A 20,153-nucleotide genomic window follows, 5' to 3' on the forward strand; every position below is an offset into this window, starting at 1 on the left:
TAGATGGCCCACCTGGGCCTTGTTATCTAATCACCTGTCGCTCTGTTATAAGCAGCAGCCAGGAGGAGAGACGGAGTTGGAGCTGGAGGGGAGCTGGCGTGAGAGCGAGAGCGAGACTAAAAGACAATTGCTGAAAAGCAACCTGGGACACTATGTCAAAATAAAACAATATTGTAACCCTGAAACGGGCTCTTATGTCGGTGCTTGGTGGTCTGAAGAACCCCCTGGAGGGCAACCTCCACAGGGTTATACTTGTATAGCGCTTTTCTACCTCAAGGTACTCAAAGCGCTTTGACACTATTTCCACATTCACCCATTCACACACTGATGGCGGGAGCTGCCATGCAAGGCCCTAACCACGACCCATCAGGAGCAAGGGTTAAGTGTCTTGTTCAAGGACACAACGGACGTGACGAGGTTGGCAGAAGGTGGGGAATCGAACCAAGAACCCTCAGGTTGCTGGCACAGCCACTCTCCCAACAGCGCCACGCCATCCCCAATATTGTGTGTATACCAGCTATCACCATGGAGACACTCATTTCCCTCCGTATTTATAGCACAATATGTTCCAAAAAGTGGCATTTTGTCATGTTGTTGACTCAAAAAATTTATAAATACATGAAAACAAATGTTTTTATTAATTAGTATTAACATATATTTTTTTATTTTTTTGCAATTGTTTAAATTGTTGCTACTTTTTGTACTTTGTTGAGATTTTTTCAAGTGTTTAGAGACTTTTATTGACTTTTTCGTTATTTAAAAAATAACTAGTAATAAATCTAGCATCTTCTTCTGGTGTTATTGCAAAATGTACTCGTGTTTAGAGATTCTACTTATGTCCCTCGATGTCCCAGACTAAAGAGGCTGAAGTGAGCATGACGTCACACCTGCTTCGCGCTGTTGCTCCAGTTGGACTTTGTCTTTTTAAAAGCCGCCACTGTCCTCTTAATATTTGCACATTTTGAAGATGGCTGTTCGCGCGAGTATACCTGCAATATATGTAAAAAATCTTGTCCACATCGCAGACATGCTGACAACACTCCAGACCAGGGGTGCTCACACTTTTTCTGCAGGCGAGCTACTTTTCAATTGATCAAGTCGCGGGGATCTACCTCATTCATATATATAATTTATATTTACTTATTTATGAAATATATGTTTTTGTTAACAAGTTAAAGGTGTTTAAGGATAATGCAAGCATGTTTAACACATATAGTTAATATTGTTAATAAATTAAAGGTGTTTAATGATAATACAAGAATGTTTAATACATATAGTTAATATTGTTAACAAGTTAAAGGTGTTTAAAGATAATGCAAGCATGTTTAACACATATAGTTAATATTGTTAACAAGTAAAAGGTGTTTAAAGATAATGCAAGCATGTTTAACACATATAGTTAATATTGTTAACAAGTTAAAGGTGTTTAAAGATAATACAAGCATGTTTGACACATATAGTTAATGTTGTTAACAAGTTAAAGGTGTTTAAAGATAATGCAAGCATGTTTAACACATATAGATTCCTTTCTTTCATGAAGACAAGAATATAAGTTGGTGTATTACCTGATTCTGATGACTTGCTTTGATAGGAATCAGACAGTGGTGCTCAAATGGAGGAAAAAAAAGTCCTCCTTTCTGTCCAATACCACATGAAAGTGGTTGGTTTTTGGCATCTTATTTGTCCAGCTTCCGTACTCCTTTGTATACAGTGCACACTTTACAAGAAATACATTGGCGGCAAACTCCGTAGCTTGCTAGCTTGTGCACGCCAGCTTTCTGAGACTCTTATTTTGTTAGTGCAGGCAGGATGAAGCAGCGCTTTTATTGTGCAACAGTGCAGTCGCTGTTTGGAGTTTTGACGACAGGTACGGCGCCAGAGTCTGTTGAAATAAAAAGTGTTTCTCGCCTTCCTGTCTGTAATTTTTTCTTAATAATGAGCTGGCAGCAGCCAGCGTCATCTCAGAAGACCCTTGGGTGCCGTGAATGTCAATCAAGTGACAAAAGTGACGTCATAGTGAATATTTATGATTGCTCATTTTTAGGACTATTTTTTTAATGCCTGGCTGGCGATCTACTGACACACCCTCCGTGATCGACCGGTAGCTCGCGATCGACGTAATGAGCACCCCTGCTCCAGACAATTGCATGCATTTTGGTAGCATTTTGGTAGCACGGTTTTCGGTGATCAAAGTATTTTTCCGGTGGTCAAGTTTTCACTCATCAATAGTGCGCAAATAATAGGCTATATATATCAATTCATACTGTAACAACCAGCTATTCTTTTTTTGTTGTGTGTCCGGTGGAGAAGCGTAGATTCAAGGAGACAAAAGTGTTTTCATGGGAGGTAAAACCTGTTGTAATTGTGCCGTTGTTAGTTATCATAAGATTGGCAATACAATTTAAAAATAGTGTCTGACTTTGCATCATTTCTTCTGGGGGCTACAATATATTATATTACTTAAATTCATTTTCAAGTACAAAAAAGGCCCTTATTTTCAAGGTGTGGCAGTAATAAAAATGCTGTGGCGGAGCTCCACATTCAATTATATTAACCTCTAAAGGCCTTAGTGGCCACATGCGTGGACAGCACCTTTTAGCTCTTATTTCCAAAATTGTGTACACTACTGAATTGGGGTCTTATGCCGACATATGGACACTTATACTGCTATCTGGTGGTGTCAGAAGAGTATAACATACAATAGAATAAGGACAAAATGTGCATGTCACTACACATGAAGTACACATTTGTGCACTTATGGACTAAGAACATCATATTAAAAGATGATTTTTAGTTTTTATTCTAATTAGGGTCCAATAAGCCCAAATAGCAAAGAGAAATAAAAAAAACATGTAAACAAACAGCATGGGCCTTAAGAGGTTAAGGGGAAACCCTGCAACAGAATCTACTTGTCATCCAGCAGTTATACATTTATAAAATGATGTTGCTGAATAGACGATATGTCTAAAAAAAAAATTCTGTCAGTCTAAATATGCGGACAGGTGGAATATTTCCTCTTTCCATCGTTTGTCTTTGTCACGCAATCGCTTCCTTTCTCAAATTCTCACAGCCATTTGTGTGTGACATTCCAGACGTACTAAATATAGACACAGTACCGTTTTAGTCTTGATAAATCACATTGTGAGCGTTAAATGATTATAATGGCATCTCCTTCTCCTATTATTGTGGATGTACTGATTATCAGCATGTATTATACATATACTGTACATGAAGACAGATTTCTCTCCCTATTTTGCTCAATTAAGACACGCAATACTCGGCGCATAAGCTTAGTAGATCAGCTTTGTGCCTGCTATACAGTTTAAACTTGTTTTAATACAAACAACCCTTTAGTAGATCATTACCTTTAAATGCTTTTAATGGCTGCGGATAGCAGATTAAATGTGACTAGCTTTGCCCTATATAGGCAGCATGTTACCCAGCATGGCAACAGCTAATTATAATGCAGTGTTCACATTTTCCACTGACACTTAAACAACATAACCCATACGGAAGAGCTTCAATGGAGCAAGCTCATATCCCCGTGGGGCGTGTGGGGGGTAATAAGCAGTTGAAAATGTATGTGGTACAAGGAAATTAAATAACATATGTGCATGGCTAATTAAAGGTCCAAAACCTTTTTAGTGTATATATAAATATATATATATATATATATATATATATATATATATATATATATATATATATATATATATATATATATATATATATATATATATATATATATATATATATATATATATATAAAATACTTTAATATTTGATGACTCATGCAATTACCTTAATGTATTTTAACATGTTTTCTCATTGTGTGCCTGCATAATTAAACGGTCTTTTTCTCTTAGTACTATTTCACTCGGATTGCTCGTGCACCTGTGTCGCTGTGGTACGGCTCGTGGAGGAGCTGGAGGCATGTGTAACAGTCTGGTTCATCTTCAAAACTACCAGTTCAGCAATCTGGACACGATCCTCATCCTGCTGGTCACCGATGAGTGGCATTGAACAGTCGTCCACCTTAAGAACAACAACGTGACAATACTTTACCTGATCACAAAACATGCGTCTGACTCGATAATGCTGCCTCGCAGTACCTCTATGATGTAATCCTTGCCATCTTTACCATGAAGAGCTTCGACAGCACAGATATCTAAACCTCCAAAGATGTTGGCACAAGTGTCCACCCACATTCTGTACCTGTAATTAAACACAACTATTAGTGCTGAAAGAAATGTTTACTATATAACAAACAATCTCATGCAATTTGCTTCATGTGCACTTTCCTGCTGCACTATTTTTGTTATTAAATGCATTTTTACTTGCACTTCGCCTGCTGTCTCTGCATCCTGGTGTTTAAGACCAACACAGAACGTAACAGAAAACACACACACACACACTTGCATTCGTGCACACAATAAACCATTGACAATAAAAAGACATGGCATGGCATGGCACTCAAAAAATTTAAATTAATGGCATCTAAAATATAATAATTAAAAATATATGTTTTTTTTTTTTTTCATGTATAAAAATAAAAAGATAAATAAAATATTAAATAAGAAATCAACACAAATAGACATTAAATAGTATGAATAATAGCAATAACTAAAATAGAAAATAACTAATAAAAATTATATAAATAATATGGTAACAGTAATAAAATAAGAACCTTAGAAAAGTTTAAAAGTTCAATTAAAAACAAAAATACTTACTTGTCAGACATGGCCACTTGCTCAAGCATGGACGAGCCAGTGTTGGTTTTCCAGTTGCCAGAAATGGATGTTCTCCTGTCGTAATAAAAGTATGTGACTGTTTGCCTTTGGACGCAACACAACATACCTAGACGATGACTTACATATAAGCCTTATAATTATCTCCAATCTTCTGGATGCGGACGTCATACTTGGCATCAATAAAGGGCTCAGAGGTGGCGTATGTCTTGGTCAGCGCCACAACACTAGCAATATCTTGAAAGTCGTATTGATTGTCCACTTTGACCTAAGGTTAAAGAAAAAAAAAGAAAAGAGTATGAATATAGATTGGTGTTATAATGTAAAGTGCTCACATGGTAGAATGAGTAATGCAGATCTACCTTTCCCATTCCGGAGTGAGCATGGCCCATTTTTACCACTACAGGAAACTGAGAGGAAGTAATCTATAAAAAAGCATACAAATTAATTATATTAATTTCTTAGGATGCACCAGAGTGAAGCATACAAGCTTGTGTTTCTGCAGGGAATATCATTTAAAAAAACAGAAAACCCAGTTTTGACATAAACTCGAATGAACCCAAAACTTAGCCTCCTACATGATAAATGACAAGACCCAGCCCAGAAAATGAGATTGGTCCCAGGTGGCACACAAGATGGAATATTGATGTGGACGTCATTTGCGGCGACGTTTGTTTGGCACGAACATATCGCTGCTCGTGCTATTTGAGGGTGAAGTAAAAAGACAAGTGGATGTCAAATCTTACCATTTCCTTGTGGTTTGGATAATAAACCTGCTCAATCAACGGGAACTCCTCTGGTCCCAGCTGCTTGTGTAGTCTCGACATCTGAGCAAACTACAAAACAACAAAGTCATCGACATGTTCTGTATTTTTATCAGTTCCATCGCACAATAAACTTTGACACTATCAAAGCACCTACCACCCACGGTTTGTCACAAAAATTGTAGACGGAGTGTAAAGAGTTAACACTCGGCAGTCCTGCATACTGCAGGCCAATGACTAAGTTCCTGTGATCTCCATTCTTGTCCATGCTGTAGGCGTGCTGTCTGATCAGCACAAAGTCCGGCTTAAAGGATCTGGGCCACAAGACACGGACAAAACGTTATTAGACATTTGATGAGAAAATACACGATGGGCCTGATCTACTAAGATCCAAAAACCATGCACTAAACAGTGCAAACAACAAAATTGTACCTATTATTAGTGGGCATGTTACAAACAGAGGTGGGTAGTAACGCGCTACATTTACTCCGTTGCATCTACTTGAGTAACTTTTGGGATATATTGTACTTCTAAGAGTAGTTTTGATGCAACATACTTTTACTTTTACTTCAGTATAATTATAGAGAAGAAACGATACTTTTACTCTGCTCCATTTATCTACATTCAGCTCGCTACTCGCTACTGATTTTTATCGATCTGTTAATGCACGCTTTGTTTGTTTTGGTTTGTCAGACAGACCTTCAAAGTAGGATCTATCGCATGCCTGCGTTTCACCAATCAAATGCAGTCACTGGTGACGTTTGACTCCGTTTCACCAATCAAACAGAGCCAGGCGGTCACATGATTAACTGCACATAAAGTTTCAGCGGCAAACAACAACAAGGTTAAGCTTACATGAACTCAACATCAAATTTGAGGAAGCACATCGCGATAAGTAACGTTAGTAGATCATTTGGCTGTCACCGTAGGCTGATGTTAGCTTCCCTGCTATGAATCACTGTCAAATGTACATAGTGTGGGTATAATTTATTAATGCACTGCAGCCTCATAGACAGACAGAGACACATACACACACACACACACACACACACACACACACACACACACACACACACACACACACACACACACACACACACACAGTCGCACACACACTCACACATGCATAGAAACACCAATCAGAAGTGCACAGTGTGTTCCCAGGTGCAGCCCACACCCATCAGTTTATGGTTTGCGTAAAGGCTAACTTGTTATTTTCCTTTGTAATCTCTGCCTACTGAGCCTATGGTGCTGTTAAGTTATTGTGGCTCAATTTGCCTTAATTTTTTTTATGTTAATGTATTATTATTTAATATATATTATTGTTTTAGTTGCTTAAGAGATATTCCTGGCTCTGAATTTGCCCATTGCTATTTTCATGTTTTTGTGCATTATTTGTTGCCGTCATCATTAAACGAGCATGTTACTCATCAGTTACTCAGTACTTGAATAGTTTTTTCACAACATACTTTTTACTTTTACTCAAGTAAATATTTGGGTGACTACTCCTTACTTTTACTTGAGTAATACATTTCTAAAGTAACAGTACTCTTACTTGAGTACAATTTCTGGCTACTCTACTCACCTCTGGTTACGAATGATCTACTGAGACTGTGTGTACAATTGACAACATGTGCAAAATTAGTGCAGACCGCCCTATTTAAATGAAGATTTTGCATGTACTATACAAGCTTTGCCTATATGAGACACTCATTCCCCTACACATTTATGACATCATATGCTCCAACGGTCCAGTATGTGCTGTTTCGTTATGTTGTGCAATATGCAACACAAGCCACCTTATGCGCGATATAGAATTGTGAATGCCAGTTTGCACGTACACTTCAGATGAGCAAAAGACGCAAAACAACAGCTGCAGAACAATTTTAGTCCTAATAGATCACATTGCTAGTGCTTAATGATGATATTTGCATCTCCGCCTCCTCCCAGTATTGTGGGCCTTGTGATAATCATCATATATTATGCATATACATTAACCAAAATAAATGGATTGTGCGCCTTATTTTGATAACTCGAGTTTGCAGGTGTTTTAAAAGTTGCAAACCTTAAGTAGATCAGGTTCTGTATGCACAACTCATCCAGGAAATAAATTAACAGGCATAAAAAGTTAGTTTCAAGGGTAACTTTTGAACCAAAGATACCAAATACCGTATTTTTCAGACTATAAGTCACAGTTTTTTTCATAGTTTGGCCGAGGGTGCGACTTATACTCAGGAGCGACTTATATGTGAAATTATTAACACATTACCGTAAAATATCAAATAATATTATTTAGCTCATTCACGTAAGAGACTAGACGTATAAGATTTCATGGGCTTTAGCGATTAGGAGAGACAGATTGTTTGGTAAACGTATAGCATGTTCTATATGTTATAGTTATTTGATTTTATTTTATTTTGATTTTTATTAAGGATTCCCATTAGCCGGTTGCCTCAACAACCCACTAGTCTTCCTGGGGTCCACAATGACTCTTGCCATAATATGTTACGTTAACATACCAGGCACGTTCTCAGTTGGTTATTTATGCCTCATATAACGTACACTTATTCAGCCTGTTGTTCACTATTCTTTATTTATTTTAAATTGCCTTTCAAATGTCTATTCTTGGTGTTGGGTTTTATCAAGTGAATAGTCCACTTACTTAGTAACCTTATGGCCATTCCTAATGGTGTCCATGTTGACTGTGTATGTGCCTGACGAGTCAGCCACCATGTTGATTTCAGAAAATTCCGCCTAAAAAAAACACATTGACAGTATTAATGCCCCTACAACAACTCATATACAAGCATGGTGACGCTGATGGTGACAAACTACCAATTGTGCATCACTGACACAGAAGGAGGTGCAGTCATAAACTGTCAGGCTTTGAAGGAGAGGCCACAAGGGAAATGACGAAAAAAAACCACTCAAGTCAGGGACAGAATCAGAAGACAAAGAAAACGCCTGACGGAGACAGAGGGATCACTTAGATCAGTGGTGTCCAAACTTTTTCCACTGAGGGCCGCACACGGAAAAATTCAAGCATGTGGGAGCCATTTTGATATTTTTCATTTTCAAACCATAACAAAATATATTAATTTTTTATTCATTTTACCTTTAGGGGTCCCGGGGACCATAACGGGTCTCAGTCATTAAAATGTTAAAAATAAGTCAGATTATTACTTTTTTTAAATTATTTAACGCTTACAGTAAATCTCTATATCAACTTCAAGTTGATATAAAGTAATACAAATTTAAAAAAATGTTTTCTGGCTTTTCTGTTTTTTTATAGTAAAACTGAAATATGCAGTATTTAGTAATTAGAGCCCTAAAAGATCAATAATGCAGGACACCATTGATTTTAATTCTTTCATATTTTTGAGTAATCACAGTGAAAAGATAAATAAAAAATCAGTAAATATATTTGGGATCCAAAAGGTGCCCCACTCATAAAGTGATTCATTTTTATTAGGTTTTTCTTTTACTTTCAACACTTAAGTTACGAGATCAACTTCAGATATATCTGTCGATTTTATGCTGGAACTATTATTTTGTTTGTTTTATGCGCTTTTGTCAAATAAAACTTTGATGTTTTTATATGGCTACTACACAATATATGCAATATTTACCACGAAAAACATTTTAAAGTGAAATATTTGAAGTAATTGGAGCCCTGAAAACAATTCATTATAACATGGATTTTTTGCCATTATTATTATTTTTTGAGCAATGGCAAAAAAAGAAAAAGAAAGAAAGACAAAAGAAAAAAAAAACAGCCTGCATGGCAGCTTTTGTGTCAACATTGCAACTTTTTCTCGTTAGATTTCACCTCATTCCACTTTTCTTTTTTTTTTTTTTTTTTATAATGTCCTGCCCAGCTTCTCAGGCAAATCATATAGTAGATGTAGATGCCCATATCGGCTGTTCAGATTTACTTTACAAAAGAGAAATGTAGGATACTTCTCTTATTGCCTTACTTGTATTTTGACTTTATTAAATGTATTTATATTATCATTTGGTGCAGCCGGGCCGGAGCAGGAGGGGATAGAAAGAGAAAAAAAGGAAGACAGAGGAGGGAATTGTGGGGACAAGAGGGGGATTAGACAGAGAGACAAAAACAACAACAGCAAACACAACAACAACAACAACAACAACAGAGCAACATCAACAAATACGACATGTACAAATATGATGGTAAAAGTAATAGCAAATAAGCAGTTAGCGAAAATAAAAAATAATACAGAAATGACAATGAGCATTATTACACTAAAAATGGAGCAATATAAATACCAATAGAAATAGTGCTATTGATAATAAACAATACCAATACTTTACCTTTATTATCAACAATACAATTGTTCAAATGCAACAATACATATACGTAATGATAACTTGAGATATGAAAGAATGCAGAAAAATGGAGGGGAAAAAAGAGAAGCAACCTACATTAACCTTGTAGATTGTTATAGTAACAATAGGTTAAGCTTTCTCAGTGCGCCATGTGTTGTACCCAGTTTACCCTAGGGCAACAACGTTAATATATGTTTGATGAAACGTGATTATGTGCATGAGTGTATGTGTGCATATGTACTTGTATATGTACAGTATGTGTATGTGTGCTTGTACAGTGAATGTATATGTAGAGTATGTGTATATGTGTGTTTGTACAGTGAATGTATATATACAGTATGTGTATGTGTGCTTGTACAGTGAATGTATATGTACAGTATGTGTATATGTGTGTTTGTACAGTGAATGTATATGTATAGAATGTGTATGTGTGTGTTTGTACAGTGAATGTATATGTACAGTATGTGTATACAATATGTGTGTTTGTACAGTGAATGTATATGTACAGTATGTGTATATGTGTGTTTGTACAGTGAATGTATATGTACAGTACATTCCACTTTTTTTAATGTTCTTTTTTATTTTTACAATAGTATTTCCAGAATGTGTGGCGGGCCGGTTGACAATTAGCTGCGGGCCGCATATGGCCCCCGGGCCGCACTTTGGGCACCCCTGATTTAGATGGACATGAAGGTGTATCACACATTTTGAATGATTTAGGGCTATATAAATAAACATTGATTGATTGATTGATTGATCATCATGATGTCAGAAATAGTACAGTAATACCTCAACTTACAAATCTTTTGCGATACAAGCAAATGTTTTTTTTTGTTTTGTTATGCTTTAAGTTACGAGCATACATGCTTTTACTTGTAATTGTATTGAATTGTGGACCCCAGGAAAACTAGTGGGTTGTTGAGGCAACCAGCTAATGGGGATCCTTAATAAAAATCAAAAAATCAAAAATTTGAGTTACAAATGTATGCTCTTATACAGTAGCTAAGTCCGCTATGACTGCTTGTTTCTCGGCCAAATGTTTGAGCAACCGCACGTGTAAAGTGCAACAAATGTATCGAAATATTTGATTTTCTGTGACACGGCACCCGGTAGTGCAGACGGAATTCATCCAGTGCATACAAAACCTATAAATTCGGTCTCCATTCCTACTTGAAGGCATCCTACATTATTGTTGTTATAAATAAGATGATTTAATGTCAAGCACAATGATGAAATACATTCTCATGACAGCATATAGCAGAGGTCGTTGCACAATATTCAGCCTACCTGTTCGACTTTGATGTCATATTCACCCTGGACCTTTCTTCCACGGAAAACTCTCACCCTAAATATGGTACAAAATAAGAAAAAATTATGAGTGAAGGTGAGCTGTGAGAAATTGAGTATATTTGACAATGGTGTCTTGTCAATCAAGTAGGATTACAGTACAGCTATTTGGAATTGGTTTTAAATATAATTGGAATGTACAGGTGTACGTAATGATAACATATGGTTATCCATACAATGCAATCACTATGACATCTTTTTAATGAATATTTTGTTCATCACACACCATTGGGAAAAATGTTGTAACAGCATTGTTTTATCAGGCCACAGGCAGCATATTGCGTGATACTTTTTGACGTATTTTAAAGTGAAATAATAGCAATACTCACAGCAACACAAACTGATCAATACTGGTAACTTTGACACTAAGATTTTGTACTACTTGGAGATTAGATCAGGGCTCTCATCCAGACAGGCCATTATGGACCTAGTGCACTGCAAGGGCGCAGTTCTGATGGACCAGAAATGGGAATTACCTAAGCTGTATTCTATAACTGTTGGAAACAGGGCCACCCCTGAAAAGCCAGGGGGGCTTTGTGATCTTCATTAAAAGACATGGCGGTCAACGACTTTTTCATGAAAATCAGCCGATCGATCGGCACATCCCTAACTCGGACAGTGCTAACATTGTCTGTGTGCTATTTTGTGTCAATAAAGGCATATACTGTGTACATTAAATACTTATAAAATACTGACAGTTTGAGCAAATGTTTGAACCCTTTGTGAGCTACTCAAAATCAAGTGGAGACCCCTGATCTTAAATAATATACAGACGGCCAATAAAAAAACAAGCTGTGGGCTGAAAATGACACCTGGGCCGCACTTTTGACACAACTGCCATACGGTATGCTTTTAGCTGCAGCTTTAATGCAAATGTGGAATACACCATTAATGCTGATTGGCTGGTTGCCAAACTAATCATTGAGGGGAGAGTCTGGGTACCATTAAACTCGGGAGTCAAACTCGTTTTCGTCAAGGGCCACATTGCAGTTTTCAGCGAATAGTATGTGATTTTGTCTCTAAATTTAATTATTGTATGTATTTTTTCCATATAATATAAAAAAAAAATCTGTAGATTTCACAGTAAAAAAAACTGACAACTCAGTCACCGGAATTTTACTGTAGTAAAAAGTGTTTTTTTTTTACAACATATCATAGTAAATGGAAAAACAGTAGCCCTGTTTTTTCAAGGGAGAAAAAACTGCCAGCTTCGTCGCCAGATTTTTACTGTGAAATGTGAGTGTTTTTTTGTTTTTTTACAACATCTTACTGTAAATGGGAAAAAGGTACCACTGTTTTCTTTTTAATTCTGGTAACAAGGCTGCCAGTTTTTTACCGCAAAAAAAATCTGGTACCCTTTTTCTGTTTATAGAAATACACAGTAAAAGCAACATCAATGTACAGTAACAAGCTGTAAAAAGAAACACTGTAAATGTTACTGTAAAGTCTATTGTCATGGTTACAGTGTACAGTTTGATGGATAACTTGCTTTGAAATCATAGGTCAAGCAGATATTTACAGTATTTGTTTTTAATTTAACCCAAAAACGTTTTAGCAAAGTGTGATGATAGAATATTGATTGCAATCTTGGATAATATCAAAGTTTGAAAAAAATATGCAATGTCATGCAGTACGTACAGGTGTATAGTTTCTTATGTCCAAATGGAAAGTGCGAACAAACGTGGTAAGCGGAGATAAGGTACCATATTTTTCAGACTAAAAGGCGCACTTAAAATTGTTTTTCTCAAAAATGTTATTAAAAATCGACAGTGCGTCTTATATCTCGATGCTTCTAAATGACGCATTAATTCTGGTTGTGCTTACCCACCTCAAAACATTTTTGTTTGGTGCATATTGTAATGATAAATGTGACTGGTAATCACACATAAAAGATACAGTATGTGCGGACTGCAGGTTGATGCCTGTTCAATAAATGACGCTATGCTGTTTTATTGAGAATATAAAGCATTACACACAGTGCTCAAAAATCCGTCAAAATGTTTTAGTACAAAGCCGCACTGCTTGATGGGTTGTCGGAGCATTACGGCTACTGTAGTCAGACGTACTCTGCTTCAACATACGGGTATTATTTTGGTGTGTGTATAAGGACCCCAAAATGGCATCTGTTAGGAGACGTATTATCTGACCTTTTGTTTTGCAATATTTTGCAAAACCAACTTTTCTTACCTATGTATTGTACTGTTGTGTATTTGGGATCTGCACAAGTCCCGAAAATGTGCGCGTTTTCGCCATTGTAGTATGTCAATAAGCTCCTATTCTTTTGTTGTGAGGCATTCATCCACTGCTGTTGTCATTTGTAATATAAAGTAGCATTCAGTTATAACTTATATCTGTCAATAGACTCACTATAGAAGCGCTAAAAACTACAGGCACAACAAAGATGACGGGGAGAAGATGCTGTCAAAGTGAAGCCACGTAAATAAGACTGCCCGCAAAACGACGCATCCTGAAGAGACGGTCAGGAAGCGGCTTGAAGATGGTCTGTATCTATGCAATATTTTGACCAAAGAACCACCATTATGTGTTATGTAGACCACAAGGAAGTGTTTTAAATGTAGAAATAAAATCATAATATGACACCCTTAATGTGCCTTATAATCCGGTGCACCTTTTGTATGACAATAGACATAAATAGACCCGCTCATTGGCAGTGCACTGCCTTATACAAAACCCAAAACCAGTGAAGTTGGCACGTTGTGTAATTCGTAAATAAAAACAGAATACAATGATTTTCAAATCCTATTCAACTTATATTTAATTGAATAGACTCCAAAGACAAGACATTTAATGTTTTAACTGAGAAACCTATTTTTTTTTTGCAAATAATCATTAATTTAGAATTTAATGGCAGCAACACATTGCAAAAAAGTTGGCACAGGGGCATTTTTACCACTGTGTTACATGGCCTTTCCTTTTAACAACACTCAGTAAATGTTTGGGAACTGAGGAGACCAATTTTTGAAGCTTTTCAGGTAGCTAACAGAATTGTTATTGTGATCCAGTAGACACATTTAGAACCGCAGTTTATTTAATTAAAAAAAAAAACATCCTCACCTATGGTCATGAGCTTTGGGTTATGACCGAAAGGACAAGATCACGGGTACAAGCGGCCGAAATGAGCTTCCTCCGCCGGGTGGGGGGGCTCTCCCTTAGAGATAGGGTGAGAAGCTCTGTCATCCGAGAGGAGCTCAAAGTAAAGCCGCTGCTCCTCCACATGGAGAGGAGCCAGATGAGGTGGTTCGAGCTTCTGGTCAGGATGCCACACAAACGCCTCCCTAGGGAGGTGTTTTGGGCATGTCCGACCGGTAGGAGGCCACGGGGAAGACCCAGGACACGTTGGGAAGACTATCTCTCCCGGCCATACTTGCCAAACTTGAGACCTCCGAATTTGGGATATGGGGGCGGGGTGGGGGGCGGGGTTTGGTGGTAGCGGGGGGTGTATATTGTAGCGTCCCGGAAGAGTTAGTGCTGCAAGGGGTTCTGGGTATTTGTTCTGTTGTGTTACGGTGCAGATGTTCTCCCGAAATGTGTTTGTCATTCTTGTTTGGTGTGGGGTCACAGTGTGGCGCATATTTGTAACAGTGTTAAAGTTGTTCATACGGCTACCCTCAGTGTGACCTGTATGGCTGTTGATCAAGTATGCTTTGCATTCACTTGTGTGAGTGTGTAAAAGCCGCATATGTCATGTGACTGGGCCGGCACGCTGTTTGTATGGAGGAAAAGCGGACGTGACGACAGGTTGTAGAGGACGCTAAAAGCAGTGCCTTTAAGGCAGGGGTCTCAGACACGCGGCCCGCAGGCCAATTGCGGCCCGCGAGACGTTATTTTGCGGCCCGCACCTTAATATGAAAATTGTAGTTTTGAGTTTTATATGAATGCCGCTTGACAGCATCATAATTGCCAACCCTCCCGATTTCTCCAGGACACTCCCAAATTTCAGGGCAACCATTCTCTCGAATGTCAGCCGATTTTCACCCAAACAACAATATTAAGGGCGTGCCGTGATGGCACCGCCTTTAGCGCCCTCTACAACCTGTACAAACAGCGTGCCAGCCCAGTCACATGTTGTATGAGGCTTCTGCAGACACACGTAAGTGACCGCAAGACATACTTGGTCAACAGCCATACAGGTCACACTGAGGGTGACCGTATAAACAACTTTAACCCTGCTACAAATATGCGCCACAGTGTGAACCCACACCAAACAAGGATGACAAACCCATTTTGGGAGAACATCCGCACCGTAACACAACATAAACACAACATAAACACAACAGCACAAATACCCAGAATCCCATGCAGCCCTAACTCTTCCGGGCTGCAATATACACCCCCGCTACCACCAAACCCCGCCCCCCCTCCGTGCGTCGGTTGAGGTGGGCGGGGGTTGTAGAGGACGTTAAAGGCAGTGCTTTCACGTTACGCCCTTAATAATGTTGTGTCCCGGGAGATTGTCAGGAGGGGCATTGAAATTCGGGAGTCTCCCGGAAAAATTTGGAGGGTTGGCAAGTATGTTGCTAGGGCGAGATAGCCATTCAAAGAAGGTGAATTCATTAAAAGGTGCATGTTAGATTTTTTTAAGAAATATTTTCTTGGGGCCCAGCCTCACCCAGTTTCTGCATCCAGTGGCCCCCAGGTAAATTGAGTTTGAGACCCCTGCTTTAAGGCATGCCCCCAACATTGTTGTCCGGGTGGAAATCGGGGAGAAATTCGGGAGAATGGTTGTCCCGGCAGATTTTCGGGAGGGGCACTGAAATTTGGGAGGAGTCTCCCGGGAAAATCGGGAGGGTTGGCAAGTATGCTCCCGGCTGGCCTGGGAACTCCTAGGGATCCCTTCGGGAAGAGCTGGACGAAGTGGCTGGGGAGAGGGAGGTCTGGGCTTCCCTGCTTAGGCTGCTGCCCCCGCGACCCGACCTCGGATAAGCGGAAGAAGATGGATGGATGGACATACTTGCCAACCTTGAGACCTCCGAATTCGGGAGATGGAGGGGGGGGGGGGGGTTTGGTGGTAGCGGAGGGTGTATATTGTAGCGTCCCGGAAGAGTTAGTGCTGCAAGGGGTTCTGGGTATTTGTTCTGTTGTGTTTATGTTGTGTTATGGTGCGGATGTTCTCCCGAAATGTCTTTGTCATTCTTGTTTGGTGTGGGTTCACAGTGTGGCGCATATTTGTAACAGTGTTAAAGTTGTTTATACGTCCACCTTCAGTGTGACCTGTATGGCTGTTGACCAAGTATGCTTTGCATTCACTTGTGTGAGTGTGTAAAAGCCGCATATGTCATGTGACTGGGCCGGCACGCTGTTTGTATGGAGGAAAAGCGGACGTGACGACAGGTTGTAGAGGACGCTAAAGGCAGTGCCTTTAAGGCACGCCCCCAATATTGTTGTCCGGGTGGAAATCGGGAGAAATTCGGGAGAATGTTTGGTGTGGGTTCACAATGTGGCGCATATTTGTAACAGTGTTAAAGTTGTTTATACGGTCACCCTCAGTGTGACCTGTATGGCTGTTGATCAAGTATGCATGGCATTCACTTGTGTTTGTGTGTAAAAGCCGCATATGTCATGTGACTGGGCCGGCACGCTGTTTGTATGGAGGAAAAGCGGACGTGACGGCAGGTTGTAGAGGACGCTAAAGGCAGTGCCTTTAAGGCACGCCCCCAATATTGTTGTCCGGGTGGAAATCGGGGAGAAATTCGGGAGAATGGTTGTCCCGGCAGATTTTCGGGAGGGGCACTGAAATTCGGGAGTCTTCCGGGAAAATCGGGTGGGTTGGCAAGTATGCTCCCGGCTGGCCTGGGAACGCCTCGGGATCCCCCCGGGAAGAGCTGGACGAAGTGGCTGGGGAGAGGGTTTGGGGTGGGCGTGCTGGGGGGACGGGGTTTGGTGGTAGCGGAGGTGCGGGGGTGTATATTGTAGCGTCCCGGAAGAGTTAGTGCTGCAAGGGGTTCTGGGTATTTGTTCTTTTGTGTTTATGTTGTGTTACGCTGTGGATGTTCTCCCAAAATGTGTTTGTCATTCTTGTTTGGTGTGGGTTCACAGTGTGGCGCATATTTGTAACAGTGTTAAAGTTGTTCATACGGTCACCCTCAGTGTGACCTGTATGGCTATTGATCAAGTATGCATTGCATTCACTTGTGTGTGTGTGTGTGTAAAAGCCGCACATATCATGTGACTGGGCCGGCACGCTGTTTGTATGGAGGAAAAGCGGACGTGACGACGGGTTGTAGAGGACGCTAAAGGCAGTGCCTTTAAGGCACGCCCCCAATGTTGTTGTCCGGGTGGAAATCGGGAGAAATTCGGGAGAATGTTTGGTGTGGGTTCACAATGTGGCGCATATTTGTAACAGTGTTAAAGTTGTTTATACGGCCAACCTCAGTGTGACCTGTGTGGCTGTTGATCAAGTATGCATGGCATTCACTTGTGTTTGTGTGTAAAAGCCGCATATGTCATGTGACTGGGCCGGCACGCTGTTTGTATGGAGGAAAAGCGGACGTGACGACAGGTTGTAGAGGACGCTAAAGGCAGTGCCTTTAAGGCACGTCCCCAATATTGTTGTCCGGGTGGAAATCGGGAGAAATTCGAGAGGGGCACTGAAATTCGGGAGGGTTGGCAAGTATGCTCCCGGCTGGCCTGGGAACGCCTCGGGATCCCCCCGGGAAGAGCTGGACGAAGTGGCTGGGGAGAGGGAGGTCTGGGCTTCCCCGCTTAGGCTGCTGCCCCCGCGACCCGACCTCAGATAAGCGGAAGAAGATGGATGGATGGATGGATGGAAAATGCAGCTAATTTTTATACTTGGCAAACTCATTACGCGGGCCGGGTAAAACCTGTAGGGCCGTAGGTTTGATACCTCTGGTCTAGACTGCGTTGTTCTCTCACCAGTCAGTCTGCAGGTCGTCGACCACCAGGAGAACCTTAGAGCTGCTGGAGACCCCCGCCCGGTCGGCGGCCTCGGATAAGGTGGCGGCGGCAGCGGCCGTGGTTTGCTTGACAGCGTTGGATATGGACGAGAAGAAGCCGGTGCCTGCCCCCGCAGACGGCTGCTGCTGGCTGGCGGACTGGCGGCGCTCCGACGGGCCTGGAGACACTGCGGGACTTGGCTGCTGCTGCTGCTGCTGCTGTTGCTGCTGCTGCTGCTGAGGCGTCGACTCGGCGCGTTGCAGGTCGCCCATGTAACCATTAGGCAGGTTGGACATGAAATTACTGTCTGACAGTCGTCGACGAAGGTAGTTCATGATGGCGTTCTGGAAAGGGGGGGGGGGGGGGGGGGACGGTGTACACCCACCGGATGCGTCTTACAAGTTGTACATGCGAACATGGCAAATTCATTCGTATGTAATTAAACAGTGCTGTAAATGTATTCAAACGAAACCGAGTACTCATATTCGTGTAAAAATGTCCATTTAAAAAAAAAAAAGGTCACTAGCGTGTCTGCGTTTGCTCAATGAAGCCGCTCGTAATGTGATTCATGAAAATGCACGACGGAGCCTACTTACCTGGGAGTGTGTCCGAAGTGGAAAACGTTAATGGCGTCCAATGTGACACGGAGAACCCCCCCACGGTAGACGTGTGTTATATTCGACAAGGTCGTGCATCAGTGAGATGTAAAGTCCTTCCTGCTTCACCGCCTTGGCCCCCCTGCGTCTTTGCCCTCCACTCACTGTGGTTTTTTGTGTTTTTTTTGTTGCCTAATGCCTTCCCCTGCGTCACCACCGAGCATGCAGAGTCAAGCTGTAGAGGTGAGGGTGGCTCACTTCCGCTTGGTGCTTCTAGTAAAAGCAGACAATCAAACGGCGTAATGTTTGTTTTTTTGTATGATAATGTTAATTTGCGTTATTGAAGTGTGATAATGTGCTTAATTTGGTGGGAGTGTGTTTGGTTAGTTGATTTTGAAAAGATATCAAGGGCACTTCCGGTATAGCAAACGTTAGTGTTTGGAGCTTGACGGTGGAAAGTGGTGCTGAGGAGAGCTGAAAAAGGGGCGTGGCTGGCTCCGACATTATGCCTCCTGTTGCCTTAACGAGGGTGTGCATGGATGTTGGTTTTATGTTGCAGTGTACAGTACAGATTAATTATTTAATCGTACTTTCCTAGCTAATTTATTTTCAATATTTAGCTCACTTTTCTTCACATTTAGCTTAATTTTCTTACATTTAACTCATTTTTTTTCACATTTAGCAAATTTTCTTCACATTTGAGGTGGAAATTAAATCTACATCTAAAGTTAAAAATAGTTAAAGTACCACTGATAGTCACACACACACACTAGGTGTGGTTAAATTACCCTCTGCATTTGACCCATCCCCTTGTTTCACCCCCTGGGAGGTGAGGGGAGCAGTGAGCAGCAGCAGTGAGCAGCAGCAGTGAGCAGCAGCAGTGAGCAGCAGCAGTGGCTGCGCTCGTGAATCATTTTGGTGATTTAACCCCCAATTCCAACAGTCAGGTTCAAACACTGATGAAATATATTAAACCAGGCCTGAGCAATTATTTTGACTCGGGGGGCCAAATTTAGAGAATAAAAATGTGTCTGGGGGCCGGTATATCTATTTTTTAGGAAAACTAATACCAAACCTCACAATAAAGTCTGATTGAATGCTAAAAATGTTATGACAGACCGCCTTAAAAACGGAATGGAATTTTAAATTTTTCTATGAACGATAAAACCCTGAATATCGAGAACATATGAACGTCACACCCCCTCTCAAGTGACATATTTTACAATCAAGCCACACCCACACTGCTTGGTGCCTCGTCTGACCTGCTGTGGTAGATTGCCATAGTAACTAGTAGGGTTGTACGGTATACAGGTATTAGTATAGTCCGCGATACTAATTAATCATATTCAGTACCATACCGGCTCTGAAAAGTACCGGTCCGCCGTACCCTAAGATTTCTTGTTAAAATAAAGCCAATAATGCAATTTTTTCTG

The 20,153-nt window shown here is 40.5% G+C and overlaps 1 protein-coding gene across 2 annotated transcripts in view; it reads right to left on the bottom strand.

The window, feature by feature from the left end:
* Positions 1–18,932, bottom strand: part of syn1 (synapsin I) — a 27,740-nt gene extending 8,808 nt beyond the window's left edge. Inside the window, exons 1-11 of one of the 2 annotated variants that reach the window (XM_062051131.1) lie at positions 18,721–18,932; positions 18,104–18,468; positions 11,150–11,207; positions 8,175–8,266; positions 5,670–5,826; positions 5,495–5,584; positions 5,111–5,173; positions 4,874–5,016; positions 4,731–4,805; positions 4,113–4,215; positions 3,895–4,035 (exon numbers count right to left, since the gene is read on the bottom strand). In XM_062051131.1, the coding sequence (XP_061907115.1) occupies positions 3,895–4,035; positions 4,113–4,215; positions 4,731–4,805; positions 4,874–5,016; positions 5,111–5,173; positions 5,495–5,584; positions 5,670–5,826; positions 8,175–8,266; positions 11,150–11,207; positions 18,104–18,459 (1,278 nt within the window). In that variant the 5' untranslated portion in view covers positions 18,460–18,468; positions 18,721–18,932. The remainder of the gene's footprint in view (positions 1–3,894; positions 4,036–4,112; positions 4,216–4,730; positions 4,806–4,873; positions 5,017–5,110; positions 5,174–5,494; positions 5,585–5,669; positions 5,827–8,174; positions 8,267–11,149; positions 11,208–18,103; positions 18,469–18,720) is intronic. The other variant, XM_062051132.1, reaches the window with a different exon arrangement.
* Positions 18,933–20,153: the final 1,221 nt, after the last annotated feature.

This window comes from Entelurus aequoreus, linkage group LG06, assembly GCF_033978785.1.
Source record: "Entelurus aequoreus isolate RoL-2023_Sb linkage group LG06, RoL_Eaeq_v1.1, whole genome shotgun sequence".
In the NCBI taxonomy this organism is placed as follows: Eukaryota; Metazoa; Chordata; class Actinopteri; order Syngnathiformes; family Syngnathidae; genus Entelurus; species Entelurus aequoreus.